This window comes from Parasteatoda tepidariorum, chromosome 10 (assembly GCF_043381705.1).
Source record: "Parasteatoda tepidariorum isolate YZ-2023 chromosome 10, CAS_Ptep_4.0, whole genome shotgun sequence".
Lineage (NCBI taxonomy): Eukaryota > Metazoa > Arthropoda > Arachnida > Araneae > Theridiidae > Parasteatoda > Parasteatoda tepidariorum.
Window position 1 is genome coordinate 26,874,893 of NC_092213.1, and position 19,785 is coordinate 26,894,677.

A 19,785-nucleotide genomic window follows, 5' to 3' on the forward strand; every position below is an offset into this window, starting at 1 on the left:
AAAGAAATAGCTTTCATTGAAAAATAACCTATATTTGAAATTTAATATTCGTAGAAAGTCAGTATTCTTTTGTAATCATATTTCTCAATGAATGGCAACACTAAAGTAAAAGTTTCGGTTTCGATATTGCAAGTAAATAAATAAAGATGGGAATTCCCTTTTCCATTCACGTTCATCAACAAAAATTTAACGATTGTATATTGAGTTACTTAAAGGTATGGTTGATTAGTTACTGTAATTTATTTTAACTACACTACAGTGTTTCGATTATTCTAGATTTTTGATCGTTAGTTAAATTAGTTTTTTGAAATTTATTGTTCCATCGTTAATATTACAAAGGTAAGGTATAATATAAAATAGAAGTTAAAAAAAATTTACAAATTATTTTTTTTATAAAAGTGTAATATGTAGCACTTAAATGGCTAAGATGATTTACTAAGTCATGATTGGTGACTCACATTAATATTGTATTTGATTACTAAAACTGAACGCGAGGAAAACTGGTTTTCTGCTGATCAAAATTATATAATTAGATTTTTAAATTAAATTTGAATTAGTGCCTTATTAGAAAAGGCACACTTTATAAGTAAATAAGATTTTGTCAGTTGTTTTTAAACATCATTATGTTACAATGATGTTTACCTGCTAAATTATACTACAATTTTATTGTACAAGTGCTTCACATATATATTCCATGTATGAGTAATCAAGATAATGAAGCAAAAAGCATCTGTATCTATTGTTTATGCAGTTTTTGCTGTAGCATGCAAAACCAAAACAGGGCTAAAAAAGAAATGGCCCATTAGCTAGAAAAAAGAGTCATCAAATTTAAGCTCTTGCTAAAGTGTTTATTAAATTTCATAATTTTTTTCAAAAGTAACAAACATACTAAATTCTGTTTTTAAGAAAAACAATTATCAGATTTACTGAGTTATGGAGTATTATTTCTTGATCTAACGATTAAGTTATTTGATATTAGTATTTACTTTGCCTTTCTCTTTGCAAATTTTGGTTTCATAAATCCTGAACTCACACATGAAAATACTGTGTATGATTCAGGTCTGTAAAATTGAAGTGATTGAGTTAATCTCTAACTAGGAGTTAGCTCTTATTAAAAAGTAGCTCTGTATTAAAAATTAGTTGAATTTGTATTATAATCATTGTATTAATGCAACTATAATTTTCAAACTGTTTTCACTTCAGTTGTAAAAAAAATTATATTAAGATTAGGACTGGGTGATATTAGAAATTATATATCGTGATATATCGTCAGTTTTGCATCGCGATATAGCGATGTATCGCGATATAGTATTTTTGAATTTCATTTACTTTAAGGCACAGAAAGTCAGATTTCTATCAAGACTTCATACGCATATTGATTTAAATCAATTTATAAATTTGAAAATATATATGTTTTGCTAAAGAAAGATAGTAAATAAATTGACTAAGATGTACAAATCTTACTTAAAATATTTATTGAAAAAATGTGTGTAGATACAGAATGAAATATTTGCACTTCTTTATCGTTTATAAGGTATAAGCAGTCTTNCAGCTTATTTGTCTGTATTGGTCTGTAAAGGGTTAAGGAAGAGAAATAAGCACTTTTATTTACAGTAGAGAAGCTAATACTTAACGTCAATAAAATTCAAAAACGATGTTAGAGTGATAGATTTTAGATACAAAACAAAATTGTTTACTTCCTTCAAATTTTCCAAAATTTCTTTAACAATTATGATGTTTACAATTTTATACTTGTATAAGACATTTACACAGTAAATAAGGCAGTCTCGATCATACTTATATGTACAGGGAATAGAAATAATAGTAGAATTGGTTAATGATCAACACGGTACTTATGAAATTAATAAATTTTTATTATTACAGCATTATTTCATCATTAAACATTTCAAAAATTAATAAGCACTGTTCTAAAAATATGCACGAAAAACAACATGAGAATTTGAACAAATAGCTATCTAGAAAACTCTTTCCCTGATTATGAGAACCTGGTTTCTTATCAAATAAATAATGAATAAAAACATATAAAAAAGAGTTAACTAAGTTCAAAGCATTTCGTTAATTAGGTATTAAAATCATTAAATTACCAATACTTAATTCAAATCGACGATTCTTTCTAATATTCCTGAAAAACATTCATTAAAATCCTTTTGACAATTCACACTGAAACTATCGACTTTCAAACAACGAACTCAAACCGAAACTAATAGCAGCTATTGCCATTCTTAAATAATAAATAAAAAATTATAAAAATATTTTTTTATCCTAAATTGATCTTTATTTTTAAAACTTATTGATAGAATCCGAAAGAAAGAAATAGCTTTCATTAGAAAATAACCAATATTTGAAATCTAATAATCGTAGAAAGTCAGTAATCTTTTAAAATCATATTTCTCCATGATTGGCAACACTAAAGTAAAAGTTTCGGTTTCGATATTGCAAGTAAATAAACAAAGAAGGGAATTCCCTTTTCCATTCACGTTTCTCAACAAAAATTTAAGGATTGTATATTGAGTTACTTTAAGGTATGGTTGATTAGTTGCTATAATTTGATTTTAACTACTCTGGAGTGTTTCAATTATTCTATATTTTTGATCGTTAGTTAAATTCGTTTTCTAAAATTTATTGTTCCATCGTTAATATTACAAAGGTAAGGTATAATACAAAATGGAAGTAAAAAAATTTTTAAACATTATTTTTTTTATAAAAATTTAATATGTAGGGCCTAAAAGGCTAAGATGTTTAACAACATGATTAGTTATCTAAATTGTATAACTAGATTTTTCAATTAAATTTGTATTAGTGCCTTATTAGAAAATGCACTTTTTATAAGTAAATAAGATTTTGTCAGTTTTTTTTTAAACATCATTATGTTACAATGATGTTTACCTGCTAAATTATGCTAAAATTTTATTGTACAAGTGCTTCACATTTATATTCCATGTATGAGTTATCAAGATAATGGAGCAAAAAGCATCTGTATCTATTGTTTTTGCAGTGTTTGTTGCAGCATGCAAAACCAAAACAGGGCTAAAAAAGATATGGCCCATTAGCTAGAAGAAAGAGTCATCAAATTTAAGCTCTAGTTCAAGTGTTAATTAAATTTCATAATTTTTTCAAAAGTAATTATCATACTAAGTTCTGTTTTTAAGAATAAAAATTATGAGATTTACTAAGTTATGGAGTATTATTTCTTGATCTAAATATTAAGTTATTTGATATAAGTATTTATTTTACCTTTCTCTTTGCAAATTTTGGTATCATAAATCCTGGACTCGCACATAAAAATACTATATGATTCATATCTGTAAAATTGAGAATGGGTTATTTTCTAACAAGGAGTTTGCTCTTTTGTATTAAAATTTAGTTGATTCTTTATTATAATTATTATATTAATGCAATTATAATTTTCAAACTGTTTTCACTTCAGTTGTAAGAAAATTTATATTAAGATATATATACAATTTTGGTAGTTCTAGTATTGATTGTTCGAGTTTACCATAAATCTGAGCTTGTAAAAAAAGGTCAGTCTTGATCTCAAATTATTATCAACCCCCACAAAACCTGGGTAGTGATTGCTACAACTGGTTTTACAACGATTGCAATGACTGAATATTGAAAAACAAGGCAAGTTAATGATCACATAATTGATGAAGACGATTTGCCTCTGTTAAACCTAATAAAAAAAATTCCAGGTTGCAAAAACACTGACATGGCAGTGGTAGATGAATACAAAAATAGTAATGAACAATTAGAATTTACAGGTGCTGCTGAATGATTGAGACTCCTCCAATGTATGAACACAGCAAAGAGGAGAATCCAGCAAAATCATTCAACAAATGAGTTAAAGCAAGGGTCTTGCTGCTTTTGAGTCTGCAATGCGATACGTAGCGAAACAGCTCAAGAAAACTTCAGGCGACAGTATGCTACTTTGACTATAATGTTATGTTGCTAAGTGAAAAAGTAGCAGAGTGTTTAGACAAAATAAATTATACAATTATTTTAAAGTGCAATAAACCTAATGTAATAATATGAGGAATAATTTAACTTGCTATAAGACAGTAAATTTACCTTGATTCTCTAATGAAAATAAATTTTCAATGAATGTAAAATATTTATTTATTAGATTCTGAAAATTAAAAATTGATTTTTCTTCCTTTCTTTAAATAGTTACTAAATTTTATGTTTTCAATAATTTGAAATTTTGAGGTAGGATCAGTCCTGTCCACATCGAATTATGGAGACAACTGTATATTATTAAGATATATATTATCCATAATATTATATATGACTTATTCACATTTTTATTGATATCAAGTTCATTTTTAGGTATGGCTAATTTCAACAGAAGAAAGATTGAAACATCTTTTGAAAAATCATCTGAAGAATATTTAAATACATTTAAAAAATATCCTGTTGGTTGTGATGAAGATAAGGAAAAAATATTTTGTTTTCCCTTCATATTAGATAAAGAAACAATATTGTACATTGAGAATTATGCTAAAATAATGTTCATTATCCGAGGTCCACCAAGCACTGGGAAAGCTTCATTGAGTGAAATGATAACAGAAAGATATCCACATGCTATTTATTGCTGTGCTGATCGCTATTTTACGAATTCGTTTTCACGGTCGGAACGTACTCGAGAAAGTATTAAGGAGTCGCATGTATATTGTACCAAGAAGTAAGATTGAGATTTATGTTTAGTTTTTAAGATGTTTTACATTAAGAGCATATTCTGTATTAATTTGCATATATATTCTATAGCATTTAATTGATTAATTTAAGTTAATAATTTGCTTTCATCATATTTTGATATTTTTTTAAACTTAACAGTTTTCCTAACTTCTGCAGTGCAATTTTCTTACAGCAGTGTTCAAATATCTATCAAATTTTAAAAAATTTTTATGAACCCTATTAAGGTAGATATTGTAAATAAATTTTATTTTTGCTTTACTCGAACACAGTAAAGTAATTTTTTTAATGTAGAGAAATATATTCTTCAACACAGTTTAAATGAGATATAGGTTTAGGCAGTGTTCCCCAACCTTTTTATCACTGCGGACCTGTCTACGTTTGATAATTTTACCGCGGACCGCTGGGGGGGGGGCGTTGAATGTTTATATTTTAGATAATTTTGATTTTTAATTTAATTGTATTTAAACATGCCTTCAAAATAAATACAGTTACACCAAAAAATAAATATAAAGTGATTTAGCATTTTAACTTACTTAAAAATTAAAGTACTATTTATTAGTCACGATCGAGAGAGAAGACGAAGTTCTTCATTAGTTCCAATGTAAATTTCCCGCATTCGTGTTTTATTTATGGTTATGATAATTGATTTTTTATTTATTACAACTAATTGAATGAGAAAATAGTTGCAGTGGTTTTCTTTCTTTTCTTTTTTTTTTTTTTCACTTTTAAAAACATTAAAAATTTTATGTCCCAATCTTCGGGGGGGGGGCCCTTTTTTTTAAATAAATCAAATTTTTATGGAACTATTTTTAATTTGGAATATAAACCTAGGAATTTAAATTCAGTTTCAATGAAATGGGTGGACCGGTACCATTTGATCCACAGACCAGTACCGATGCGCGGACCGGGGCTTGGGGAACACTGGGTTAAGGCATTTATCAACAACAATGAAAATTATTATTACAGTTTCATAAATTTCAAATAGTTATTTAATTAAGGAAAGTGTGTGCAAAAACACAAGAAATTATTAGTTTAGAGTCAATAAGATGTATTTTTAAAAACTCTATTAAATTTAATTATTGTATCATTTATAAGTAAAAAAATATGTTACAATGTATAGGTAGAGAAGCTTTAAACAATGATGTCCCTCCCTTTTTTTTAAGTTAGGTAATAATCGAAATTACAAAGTATGCCTTTTCAATCATTTAATATGATGCAATGATCATGGAATAAATCTGAAATCTCTTAAAACATGTAATCTTTATTTTGTAATTTTATTCTTTGTATGTTGTTTTTAATTTAAATAGTGTACAAATATTTGTTTTATATTTATCTATGCTTCTTTCAAAGATGTCAAAGTTTGATATGAAAAGGGAAAAAAATAATGTATGCCATTGTCAATAGAGAGTTGACTAATCTCGGGCGTCATCGCGCACAGATGAATTGAGAATTCCTTGACAACTAAATTTTACAATGTACATTCTACTACTCTTTATTTGCTATATACAGGAAGATTTGTTAGCAAAAAAATTTAAAATTAATCATTTTTTCTCTATAAAACAAAATCATTTATTATTTTAATGCTATAACTTAAAGGCAAGACTAATATATAGATCCCTTTAATGTTTATATTAAAGGTAACAATATAAATTTACCAACTGCTTTTGTGATTTTATAGGAATTAAATTTTAAAAGACTTATTTCTTTAAAAAATTTTCTGCATTTGGTTATTTAAGTGAATATTTAACTCTTTTATTATAAAAAGACGCACATATATTCGACCTATATCACTAGGCAAGTATGTATATTTATAAAAAACTGGTTTCTTATTTCGGTGCAAATGTGATAAAGTCGCAATAATTCCAGAAGCCGGCTCCTAAGAATTCCTTGTGGCTCTCAAAGTTTTAAAACTTTTGTCAATACCTGGTCATGTCTCTTTAATTTCTTCCGTGATGTCTCAGGTGATAAAGTGCTCGCTTCCCAATGAGGTAACAAAATCAAATCCTAATGATTGCTGGTCGATGCAAATTCCACACCCGAATTGCACTGACCACAGTGCTAACGTAAAATATCCTCAGTAGTAGATGGATCATGGATTAGAGTTCCCTTACCATCAGACTAACTGTGATAGGCTCTCTTGGTTTTTCTATCTATGTAATGCAAATGCGGGTTAGTTCCATCCAAAAGTCCTCCACGAAGACTATCTTAATCCTAGAGTTCCCTTGTCTTCTGGGTTGCAATTAAAATTACACGGCTACGGAGTTGAACACTGGTAGTCATAAACTGAAAATCAGGTCAGCTGTTCAACAACAGTTATAATATTAAATAAAATCTTACAATTTTTGTGTTTTTCTCATGTTTTTATTTATCTTTCAAATTTCAGAGCTGAAAATGCTTGCAAATCTAGCGCACAAACCATAATTGTGCAGAATACTCATATGAGGAAGTGGGAAATGCAACAGTATCTAGATTTCGCTGCCTTGTATAACTACACTGTCATAATGGCTATAACATTATACAGATTTGACTGCACACCTAAGGTTATTATTATTTTTGTGAAATTTAGCTGATGGATGCTAAATAATGTCATTTTTATTAAAAAGTAATAATTATTTTTAGGCTCTTGCTGAAAATAATACCGATGGTTTGGATATAAAGTATTTTATAAATAGACTTAGACAATGGGAAGATGTTTTACCTTTGTTCACTGGTTGGTTTATCTCGCCTGATGACTCCTCACACATTCTAAGTCACACTCTAAAAACCTTGGAAGCTTTACTGAATGACGGAAAATTTTGCAGAGTTTTCGATGTCTATGATATTGGTATGAATTCTATTTTGTTTTGCATGTAATAATATGAAACAAAATTGCATTGTATATTTGATATTTACTTAAACTATGGTATTGTTTTGTAAAATTATGTGAGATAGATTTTAATATAACAATTAAATTAAGTTGGAATTTAAATGTTTTGTTTCTTTGATTGATTTTAAAAAATATGATTTGATTTTATGGTTGTTTGAATTCAGTAATGGAGTGAGTCTCTTTAATTTTTTTTTCAATTAATTTCATTCAAATAATTGAAAGCTAATACCTTCAGACTTTAATTGTTAATAGCTACATTTTTCTGTCATCAGTTATAAACTGAAAATCGAATCGTATTTGAAATATGACTTATTATTATAAAAACAAATCAATGTTAATGTATACCCACTAAAATCTTATTCTCTTAACTTTCAAGTTTCTGTAGCTATAGTTTTAAGAGTGTTGTTAAAATTATTATAAAGTAGTTATGCAATAAAAGATGGAAACTCTTACATCACTACAATTAGAATGCAAAGTTAGTGTTCCTAATCTCAAAAAACAATACAAGATGGGAAAAAAGTGAATTATAAAATTGTAGATCTACAATGACTTAGTTCAAAAGTAAATTTGGTCCATATCAATTCTAATAGCGAAAAGTTTAAACAACCCAGCACCTTTATTTTTTATTTATTCATGATATTCTAAACTGTGACTTAACATCTCAGGAAAATTAGTTTAATTATTACAAAACTCCTTTATTTTTGATGTCTCAACTTGCTGATCCAAAATGAAAGCATTTCTAGGATTAATACCTAAGTTTGCTTTTACTTTCTAAAATCATGTCATTATATGTTATATTTTTTGAAGTCACGAATAAACAAATGTGCAATTTAAGGAATCTATTTTTTGAAATTAATTTCCATAGTGCATTTTTGTACTAAGTCATAATTTTCTACTTTAATTCAGTTACTGTAAAATACTGAACAAGCCCTATCCATCTTTGATTAAGCCCCCTTGTATAGTTTCATATAAATATTGATTAGCGATTAGAGCCGAGTAAGCCCCCATCTACCTCCCCACATCCTGAGTTAGATAATATAGTTGCATGCTGTGCGTGGATAAATCCACCGAAATCCTTAAATTTTACTGACATTTTTGTTAAAATTAACTGAAGTGACCACACAAGTTAAAACATGAAATATCGCGATTTGAATCCCTCAATCCCTTTGGTTCTTCTTTGTACATTTTCTTATCAGCCTAAAGGCTTATAGGCTAATTTTAACAAGCCTAAAAATATTAGGCAGATTAGAAAATACTGTAGATTTTCCGAATTAGTATTGCTCATTGCAAAAGATCATGAACAATTGTGAAAAGAGCCAGGCTTTGTAATTGACAAAGGACCTTATTATTTTAGTCATTATAATTGGATATGAGAAATATAAGTTTTATGTTTCAGAGAGAAATTTTATTTACGGCATATATTTTTAATGAATGACTTTTGACTAGCATCTATGAAAACTTGCAGTTTTTATGAAATATGGAAGAAGGAAAGTTTTTTTAATCTATGTATATATAAGTTATGTTATTTTAAAATCAATGCATTTTGTTCTTTTCATATGTTTTGTTTGTCTTTAAATGAATTTAAAATCTTTTATATCTTATGATTATTTAATTATGTTAAACATTATTTTACATTCTAAATTTGACTGATAATAATGAGATTATTTCTTATCTTGTTACAATTGCTATATTTTTCATTATTTTTTATATATTTTTTTTTTCAGATGGCATTAAAGATTACTTTAAACCGCGACAAGTATTTTATTGCCCTGCAGCTTTCTCAAAAAACCCATATTTTATGAAAAAGTACTATTTGTCGGATCTGGTAATTATTTTTTCCCTTATAAACATTATATGTTTCAATTACTGTTATTGTTTTCTGTTCTATATCGGAAAGTAAAATTTACATTTTTCACTAAACTGGTTAAAGACTTATTATTCTTTAAAATACTATTCATTATCATCATCAGAAATGCTTACTACAATAGATTTTCTGTAATTTTTATTACCTAATAATTTTAATTTCTTCTACAAAATTACTGAAAAGTTAACATTGTAGTATTGCAAAGCCAATTTACAAGATTTTATTTTGCCAAAGGCACCCACAGGTCGGGGAACAAGGAAAAACCTGTAAAGTCTCGGAATTTTATTTTGATTTAAAAAGGCAAGGAAAATTAAAATTTTTTTACAAAAACCTGGTAAATTCCTACATCATATCTGGTAAATAACCAGTCTCAGAATTGCCAGTATCAGTAATCAGTTATTGAGATTCTAGTTAAGTGATTCTAACATCTATTACAATTATTTGTTATAAAAATTTTAAATTTTAGTGAAATTTCCATGATTCCATTCTTATTCAATGATACTTATTGCTCACAAAATCTAATATTTGACATTACAAAGAAAAATTCAATGTTTTTTGATGAAAAATCGCATTGCATAAATAAATTATTGTCTGAATTTGCATTGAAATATTCTTGAGATGCTTGAAAATATATCATGATATACTTTTCTAATTCTTGATATACTTTTTTTTTCTGAAATTAAATGGGAGCCTTATGCTACTTATTTTCTGATGCATTTTTTTAATTTGTAAATGACTCAATATCTTTGAAATTCTCATATGTTCTCTTATTTGTTTAATAATTGAATCTTTTCAAAAAAAACAAACTTTTATTTGTTAATTAAGTTAATTCCGAAGAACTGAAAAGCTATTGGTTTCAAATGGTGACTAAAACTCGTTAGAAACTCTTGACTTAAATTAAACTCTTATTTATGTTCTCATATGTTCTCTTATTTGTTTAATAATTGAATGTAAAGCAAGCTTTCTTATACTTGCTATCACCTTTGTTGTCACCTTTATATAATTTAATCAATTAATGATTAATATTTTATTGATTAGAAAATTTTTACCTGTGGGATATAGATTAAATATTTCATTTTAGTATGTTATTCTTAGGCTTAAATATAAGAAGTCTTACATTAAACCTTATTTTTCTAAAATCAATCTCAAACACATTTCAAATACTAATATGATCTCTTTAAAATTAAAAAAAGTTTTTTTTTTTGTTTACTTTTTTAGGAAAGAGAAATTAAGTAGATAAGAAACTGAAGTGAAGCTCATATATATATTAAAAATGTAATTACTAATTTTTAAAAAAAAATTCTTGAAATGCACTAAAAGACAGATATTATACGTTTTTCTGCAAAAATTAATGAATCAAAATTAAATTTAGTTAACGTACTTCTAAAAAATAAAATTAAAATAAAATTGGAAAAAAAGTAGATTAAGTTGGATTAAGTTAAATATTTTAGTTCTATAAGTTGTTAATCTTCTAATCCTTTTTTAAATAAATTTTAACTATTACCAATTAACTATAAATTTTAACTATCATTCTATCTATATTTTTTTTTTGTTAAGTTCATGCTTCTTACAGAAAGTGTTTTACTCTCTGTTATTAGAAACTCTTGATTTAGATTATAATCTGCTGAAATAGCTTGCTATATCTAATTTTAAACTTTCTATTTACTAAGTTTTCAAGTGAAAGCCACTCTGCCTGTTTAATAATTAAGAAACAATATTGTTTACTTTATTTATCACTTTTTATAACACTATATATATAGTGTATATTCATAGAAGTTCCAAAGTATATTCAGAGCCACTACTAAGATCTTTTGTGACTAAATAGACAAAAATTGTCCTTAAAGTTTACCATCAGCCTTAGGAAAAAATATTCTGAATGCAAAAGAGTTATTCCAACACTACTAGTATCTCTGTCCATCTCAAGTCCAACTCATCTATTGGTCATTGAAATGGGCTATAGGTGGTGCATAGCAGAACTTTGTACCTATACCTATAGCAACACTTTGCATGCTTTCACCATTAGCCTGTGGATAATCATAGGAGAAGGAAGCACATTATCTGATTTGATTTTTCAAACTGATTTTAAAAAAATTTAGGCTTGGAAACTATATGGAACTCAAAACTGCATTAAACATAGTTTTTAAAGAAAGTGTCTAGGAAATAAAAGAAAATATTTTTGACAGTAAAAAGCAAGAAATATAATGGAAGGGGGGAAATTGCAGTGAAATCTAATACGACTAAGCAGAGTGGGAAGGGACAAAACACGGACTTCAGGATTGTGAAAAACTTTAAAATAAATAAATAAATAACTTGGGAAAAAGTAGATTGCTGTAGCTTAAAAACTGAATACTTCGATACTTTAACTTATTAATTTACTTATGCTTTTTAATAAAATAAAATCAAAAATAATCATATTTATCTGTGTTCATTGTTGTTAGGTTCAAGCATCTTATGGAAAGTGTTTCCCTCTGTACATCTATGGATATATGGTGACCACAAATGGCATTTTTGCCATTGTGTATTTCAGTACAAATATAACACATCTGCTTCTAAAACCAAACTCTGGCGAAGAAGATTCTCAATCCAGCTTTGCAGATATGATGAATTCCCTCAATATCCATCCCGATCTTTCCGAAAATTTTGCTTCTTTTCCCGAGAAAGTACCTGAAAAGACGACTGTTTGTTTTGAAGATCAAGACAGCGCAAAAGAATTGGAGTCTTCTAAGTGTTGCTTTATAGATTTGGCAAGAAAAGAGGCTTCAAAGTTTGATATTGAAACAGTTCAGCAAGAATTTAACCAATTAATTAATTTGATAGTTGATGCCAATGGAAATTTAAATGCTGATGAGTGCACTGAAATTGGAAGTGGAAATGACGATAAAATTTTTCGATTGCCAAATGATAAATGGTTTATTAAACCATCAAAAATTATGTGCTTGAAGAGCATTTTTACAGGTTATTATGTTTAACTATATATTTATATATATAATACTTAAGAACTCTTAATTTCTGCTTCAGTGTTAAAAGCTTTTGTTATTACTTAATTATTTTCCTGGTGCTTTCATACTTATTGGTTTTTCATTCCAAAATTTTGGATCGAATAACATTTTGATTTATTTTTTTAGTGCCATTATATTTTCTAAAGTATGATAAATTTTCTTTTATAGTTTTATGTAATTACTAAGGTAGGAACCTTCTTGCTTGGTTCACCAATCTAAACTATTGTTTTGCAATAATTTTTTCCCTTGATAATAAACGTATTTCCTTATTAAAATTAAAAATTATTTTATTCACTTAAATGCTCCGCTCTCCAACTTAATGATTTATTCTCATTCTTAATTTTTTAGTGTCACTGTTTTTTTGTTTGTTTGATTTTTTTTTCTATTATCCAATTTTATGGCTGTTTATATTAAAATGATAGCAACAGTTGTTACTGTATCATTTAATTATAAACAGCTTGTATTACTACTGTGTGTATTACTATTTATTACTTATGACTTATAATACTTTTTATACAATGATCAATTTATTACATCCGACTCTTTTTTACTGTATTGTACCCTGTTATATACTGCATCCTGTAATGTGAGTTGATTTATCAATGTATGCATAAACTTTACCAAATGTTAATGTATTTTTCATTGAATATTTAGATTATATTTCATATAACATATTCATAAAGTATCTATTTTGTTGGATTTTAAGATTGTTAATAAAATTTGGACTGAACTGTTTCCAGCAATTCCTCTCTTGCACATTTTCGATATGATTTGTTGGTTTATGTTATAGAAACTTTCGGAANTTCGATTGCCAAATGATAAATGGTTTATTAAACCATCAAAAATTATGTGCTTGAAGAGCATTTTTACAGGTTATTATGTTTAACTATATATTTATATATATAATACTTAAGAACTCTTAGTTTCTGCTTCAGTGTTAAAAGTTGAGTATTGTCAAATGATAATCGGTTTATTAAACCATCAAAAATTATGTGCTTAAACAGGGTGCGTAGTGTTTTTAAAAAGTGTTCAAAAGTGCTTATTTTTGATTTTTGTTCTTTAAAAGCCCGTTAAGGTGCTTTTTTCATTGGATATTTTTAAAAAGTGCTTAATTTTCCCTTTTCCAAATTGAGATTTTTCCTGTACCATGTTGATTTTAGCTGCGAATTATGCAGAAAGACACTGTTCGCATTGTTCTATTCAACTTTTTCACAATTAATTCAACCCCAATCTATTTCGGCACATCATCAGTCTGTAGCGTATGAAAACGCCATTCGATTTACATGATTCGAAAATTTTGACAATTGTCAAAAACAATGCCAAAAAATTTTTTATTTTGACATCACTGTTAAAACCGTCAATTGACAAAGACTTTCCAACCCTGCCTAGTTGTGATATTTTTTTTAAAGTGCTTGAAAAATGCTTATTTTTTGTTGAATAATTTGGCTACGCACCCTGTTAAAGAGCATTTTTACAGGTAATATTTAACTATATATTTATATATATAATACTTAAGAAAACTCGTAATTTCTGTTTCAGTGTTAAAAGCGTTTGTTATTACTTAATTATTTTCCTGGTGCTTTCATACTTATTGGTTTTTCATTCCGAAATTTCGGATCGCATAACATATTGATTAATTTTTTTTTATTGCTGTTATATTTTTTAAAATATTATACATTTTCTTTTATAGTTTTATGTAATTACTAGGGGAGGAACCTTCTTACTTAGTTCACCAATCAAAACTATTGTTTTGCAATAATTTTTTCCCTTGATAGTAAACATATTTCCTTATTAAAATTAAAAAATATTTTATTCACTTAAATGCTCCACTCACCAACTTAATGATTTATTCTCTTTCTTAATTTTTTAGTGTCACTGTTTTTTTTGTTTAATTGATTTTTTTTTTCTATTATCCAATTTTATGGCTGTTTATAATAAAATGATAGCAACAGTTGTTACTGTATCATTTAATAATAAACAGCTTGTATTACTACTGTGTGTATTATTATTTATTACTTATGACTTATGATACTTTTTATACAATGATCAATTTATTACATTCGACTCTTTTTTACTGTATTGTACCCTGTTATATACTGCACCCTGTAATGTGAGTTGATTTATCAATGTATGCATAAACTTACCAAATGTTAATGTATTTTGCATTGAATTTTTAGATTATATTTCATATAACATATTCATAAAGTATCTATTATGTTGGATTTTAAGATTGTTAATAAAATTTGGACTAAACTGTTTCCAGCAATTCCTCTCTTGCACATTTTCGATATGATTTGTTGGCTTATATTATATAAACTTTCGGAATAGAATATTTTGTTAATTTTTATGTGAAAAAAGAATAAAACTAAAAAAAAACATTAGGAATGTAAAAAATATTTTGAAGTGAATGAGAAAAAGAATATGAATACATAAGGAAAAGGGTTTACTGTAATTACTGCTTTAAATGTATATTTTTAGAATCTTTTTCAAAAATGAAATAAAAATTTTATTTTTCATAAGTTTAAAAAAAAAGTTATTCAAATCATTATCAAGAATGGCCAAGTTGAAAACATAAAAATAAATCTAATTGATGGATGAAACTTCTCAGTGTTTCTTATTATCTCCTTTCAACTCTATAAATTTCTCCAACAATCAAGCAGATTTTCATGCTTTTAACTCACCTTACTCAATAGTGATTCATTTGATTTTTAATAGCGTATTTTTCCACATTTAAATATTCATTGAAGTTCACAAAATAATAGTAGTAATAATTAATAGAATTTTGACTTTATTTTAGAGAAGCATTCTAAAGATATGTGAAATTTTCTAAATTTGTTTAAAAAGCTTACTTACATGCTTGCTTACAAAGCTTATAGGATTTGATTCTTTTCCTGTGCCAAATTTTTTAAATAGAAAGGATTATTATTTTGGAAGACTCTTGTCTTCTGAGTTAAGTTTAAAATTGCAAGACTGCAAAATTGATTATTAATATCCTGAAGTCAGTTATGACTTGACTGTTCAACACTTATGATAATAAATAAAAGCAGTTTACAACAAAGGAATGTTTTCATTATTTGTGATTCTAAAATATTCTACCCGATTTAATAATTATTAATGAAAAAAAATTAATTTCACAAATAGAAAACATTGTAAGAGTTAATTCAATGAATGATTTCTATCCTTTTTTGTATGTAATAATTTATGTTAAAGAAGATATGAAGCTGCATGAGTAAAGCACGAATTTTAGGGACCTAAGAGACCCTGAAAAATATTCTTAAAATCCAAAAATTACCATATTACTTATTGCATTTTCGCAGTTTGTTGGCAAAAAAAAAAGAAAAATTACTTCTAAAGATTTTGTATCAATAACATAATAGGAAAATCTATGGTGGTATTGTGAGTTAAAATGTAAAATTGTAAGAAGAGGGTGCATAACGTTTTTAAATGTGCTTTTTTTCGTTTTTTAAAAACCCTTAAAGGTGCTTTTTCAGAGGTGATTGTGTTCCGGAAAAAATCCGGATTTTTCCCTAATTGCGCTCCGAAAGTTTCCGGAAATCTTGGGTCCAAAAATTTCAAGATATCATCAATCACATTTATGTATAAAAATTCTTGTACATTTTATTTAAAAATATTAGAACTAGGCCATGGCACAGAATAGATCAAGATGGCAAAAACGTTTTGGGACGGCCTTGGCCTGTCATGGGCTGTAGTGCCCAATAAGAAGAACTAGAATTTATACTTGGCATCTTTCATTTGTAAATATTTTTTCTGCTAGAGTAAAAAATGTGATTAGAGATAAAAAATAAACTTATACATAATTATTCATTTAAATTATGCTGTATGTAATTTATTTAGAATTCAATGTTTTGAAAATATCAATGATTTAAATTTATAAAGATATTATGCGTCTTTAATGATTTTACTCAAAACATTTTCCGGATTTTTGAGTTAGACTCACAATTACCCCTGCTTTTTTCATTGGGTGTTTTTAAAAAATGCTTAATTTTCCAAGTGTCCAAGTCTATTAATCTCTAAAAAAATGACGATTATAAATATATTTATACAGTTACAGCAAATGAAATAAAAAAAAACACATAGAAATAATTCTAAAAACATGGGTTGTGTATTCTATTTATCAAATTATTTTAAAAGCAAATTATTACGCTTTGAAATGAAGAAAAATTTTAAGTAGGTAAGTGTGAAATAAAATAATTTTCAAAATATTATAATATTCATAATTCTATATTTAATAAAGAAAAATAATCATTTATACAAATGGTGCATATTCGACGAAAAAAATAGCGAGTGGAAGGCTAACCCTAATTTTGTCCTTTTTCTCTTTGTTTAACTATTTTTTTGACACCCCAAGTCTAAATCGCTGTAGTTTTTCGGTGGTTATCACTACGAATTTCCAAAGTTTTAAAAATCTCGATATTTTTAATACGACGAAATTATAATGCTTAAATTTCGAATTTTTGTCAATTTTGAAGTTCTTTATTTTATATATGATCTAGGTGAATATTTTCGGAGGTTATTGCCGAATTTCCATGTGTTAGGACTCGCGACTTTCGTATCGTTGTTGTTGCTGTCGTCGGCCATTAATTCAGAGTGGGTGCTATTATTCTTGTTTTCCACTGGCCCCATTATGACCAAGAATTCCACTTCTGACGCACCCATACGTCATATCCGTTTATTCCGTTCATACATCCATTCATTCGTCCACAGATCGTAATTATGACCTGAACCAGCGAACGATCAATCTCCAATTCAGTACCCCCAGAGGTATTGATTTGTACTGGGAACATGGAGGACTTTGTGACCTAACAGATTTAACGTGCCCCAGTCACCATTTACTACATGGTTAGTCTTCGGCAGGCTAGATTCGAAGTCCCGTTCTCACAAACGTGAGGGCAGTGCCCTGAGTAATAACTTTTGGCTTGCTTTATTTGTGCGGATTTCATCGCACACCTAGGTTTTTTTATTTATTTTTTTTATCGCACTTTCAACAGTTGTTGCTTGGCTCTTCCACAGGGTTTCGAAAATCCTGATTTTTTTTTTTTAATATTATAATGAATTGCGAGTTTCGAATTCGACGTTTTAATCATTATTTATGACGTACTGTATGTGTGCCATTTTCATCATCAATCCATGTTGTTTTTTTCAGTTCCTACTATTTATTTCCACTTTTTAAAAAAAAAAAAAATCGACTTTTTTTTTTACAAAACTTTAAATTCGAATGTGAGTTTCAAACTATTTACTGTTTTTGAGCTTTATTCCTAATTGTTGGTACTTTTAAAAAAGTACTTAGAAAACTGTCTTAAATTTTAACATTCATGAAATCTCTTATAATTCGCTAAATATAAATGCCCTAATGTTAAAAATATACTAAACACTAATATCAATTGAATGCTGAAGTTAATTTTGAGCTATAATGCGTTTGTTTTATTTAAAATCATTTTAGACGTCGTACAATTTTTTTAATTAAAATATTTAATTTGCATTTATGTTGCTGGATAAAATATTTAGTTTTTACTTTCACTTAAGAACATTACAGTTAATTTATTTTAAAATATGCTTCTTCTTTTTTTCGTATTACGTGATGTGATTAATAAAAAAATCTCTTCTTTGCCCACGTTTATGACTTCTTGATAAATTTATTTATGTTTTTTGATTTGTTTTTTTTTAAAAAAAATGAAAAGGGAATTTTTTTTTTTTTTTAAAGTTTCACTTTTGTCTTCTTCAGTTTCGAATGAATATAATTATTAAAAGAATTTAATTTTACGCATATATATTACTAAGTTGACTGATAAAAAAGAAAGAATTAATTAAATTTATATGAAAGGCATCGTAACTGAAGAAATTTAATTTCATGCATATACAATACTAAGTTGATTGATAGAAAAAATTGTGTCTAAAACACTGACGTTTACGTCAGTGTTTTAAGCACATTGTTTAGTTGCATTAAAATATTTGTTTAAAATAAAATAAATAATTAAAAATTTCCGAAAAAAATGCCGTCAACATATCTAGATACTTGGGAACGTAGCCCTTCATTCAAAAAGATTGTGCACCCTACTACATGAGTTTCAATAAAAATATTTTTATATTTTATAAGATATTTTTTTAATTTATTTTAGCAATAAAAATAACCCTTAACTAAATTTTGAATATACTAATTATTAAGGCCCGCATTTTGATGACATTTGCAATTATGGACATTTTTTGTCCTTTAGAGCATTTTTTGAGATTTATAGGGCATTTTCTTTAAATTTTGGGGCGTATTTTGCATTTTAAAGCATTTTTTAAATTTTTTGTTAAATTTTTCTAATTTTTATTATTTTTTATAATTTTTTATTATTACACTGGCTTCCAAACAATGAAGAAAATTTCTAGGATATTAACAGGTGAAGCAACATCTTTTCAAATTGAAGAAGAATTGTCAGTAAGTGTGACCGTCCTTTTCAAGTACGCACCAATAACATCAGTAGACGTTGAAAGAAGCTTCTCCTGGTATAAAAATTTGCTTTCAGACAAGAGACGCTCGTTTACATTTCAAAATATTAAAAAAAAATTTAATAATCCACTGTAATTCTGATATTTAGTAATATTATGAGATGGAAGTTGTTATATTCATTTAAGTTTCTATACAAAATGAAAATGTTTTGGAGTCAATATATTTTCCTTTTTTTTGTTATTTTTGGATATAAAACATATTTGTCAAACTTTAATGAACGTAGAACAAGTATTGCATTGCTTTATATTTTTTGAAACGACTCATAATAATTTTAAAGAGTAAAACATTGTTTTAGTTCAATATTTTTACTTCTATTTAAGTCATGTTATAAGGCATTTTTAGCGCAATTTTCACATTTTAAGGGCATTTTTTGCACTTTTAAGGTCATTTTTTGCAGTTTGTAAGGGCACTTTTTGCACTTTTTAAGGGCATTAATTGAGATTTTTTAGGTCATCAAAATCCGGGCTCTACTAATTATTGTAAGAGAGCGAGCTATTTCTTCGTGTTCTTAGGATAAATTTTATTTCAATGCGGTTATTTAGTAAGTGTATACAATGTTCCAATTAAGAGTTTTTTTCTAAATTTCGCCTTTTCAGCGCAATTTAATTCCTTATTAATTAACATTACGATAATTTTTAAATTAAATTGTGTAAATTGATATAAATTAAATTAATAATTAGAAATTTTCGATTGCTTCTTCAGTGTTCTTGTCTCATATTATAATTTTTAAAAAAATTGTGTTAAGTCTAAGATGGGGCGGCCCATTTACAACGCACCTAAGTCTATGTACGCCAGTGTTTCCCAAAGTGTGGTACGCGTACCCCTA

General features: G+C 27.0%; 1 protein-coding gene across 6 annotated transcripts; it reads left to right on the forward strand.

Moving 5' to 3' along the window:
* The first annotated feature begins 116 nt into the window (after window positions 1–116).
* On the forward strand, window positions 117–14,703 carry LOC107446143 (2',3'-cyclic-nucleotide 3'-phosphodiesterase). 6 transcript variants are annotated; one of them, XR_011638101.1, is made up of 8 exons: window positions 117–339; window positions 4,348–4,702; window positions 7,100–7,256; window positions 7,336–7,540; window positions 9,307–9,407; window positions 11,885–12,401; window positions 13,318–13,520; window positions 14,316–14,703. XR_011638101.1 is itself a non-coding variant. In XM_071187199.1 (7 exons), exons 2-7 carry the CDS (start codon window positions 4,350–4,352, stop codon window positions 13,329–13,331), a joined length of 1,347 nt encoding a protein of 448 aa, XP_071043300.1. In that variant the 5' UTR covers window positions 117–215; window positions 4,348–4,349; the 3' UTR covers window positions 13,332–13,830. The 6 variants fall into 6 exon arrangements, 3 of the variants coding, with proteins under 3 accessions (XP_071043300.1, XP_042906755.1, XP_042906754.1); XR_011638099.1 differs by having other exon boundaries at window positions 127–215; XR_011638100.1 differs by lacking the exon at window positions 117–339 and adding an exon at window positions 2,410–2,543.
* The last annotated feature ends 5,082 nt before the right edge of the window (window positions 14,704–19,785 follow it).

Bases quoted from the DNA above. Each gene is read 5' to 3' on its own strand.
- LOC107446143 (XM_071187199.1), top strand. From the start codon at position 4,350: ATGGCTAATTTCAACAGAAGAAAGATTGAAACATCTTTTGAAAAATCA. The intron at 7,541-9,306 runs GTATGAATTCTA...TTTTTTTTTCAG, and splicing joins TTTCGATGTCTATGATATTG to ATGGCATTAAAGATTACTTT. The intron at 9,408-11,884 runs GTAATTATTTTT...CATTGTTGTTAG, and splicing joins AGTACTATTTGTCGGATCTG to GTTCAAGCATCTTATGGAAA.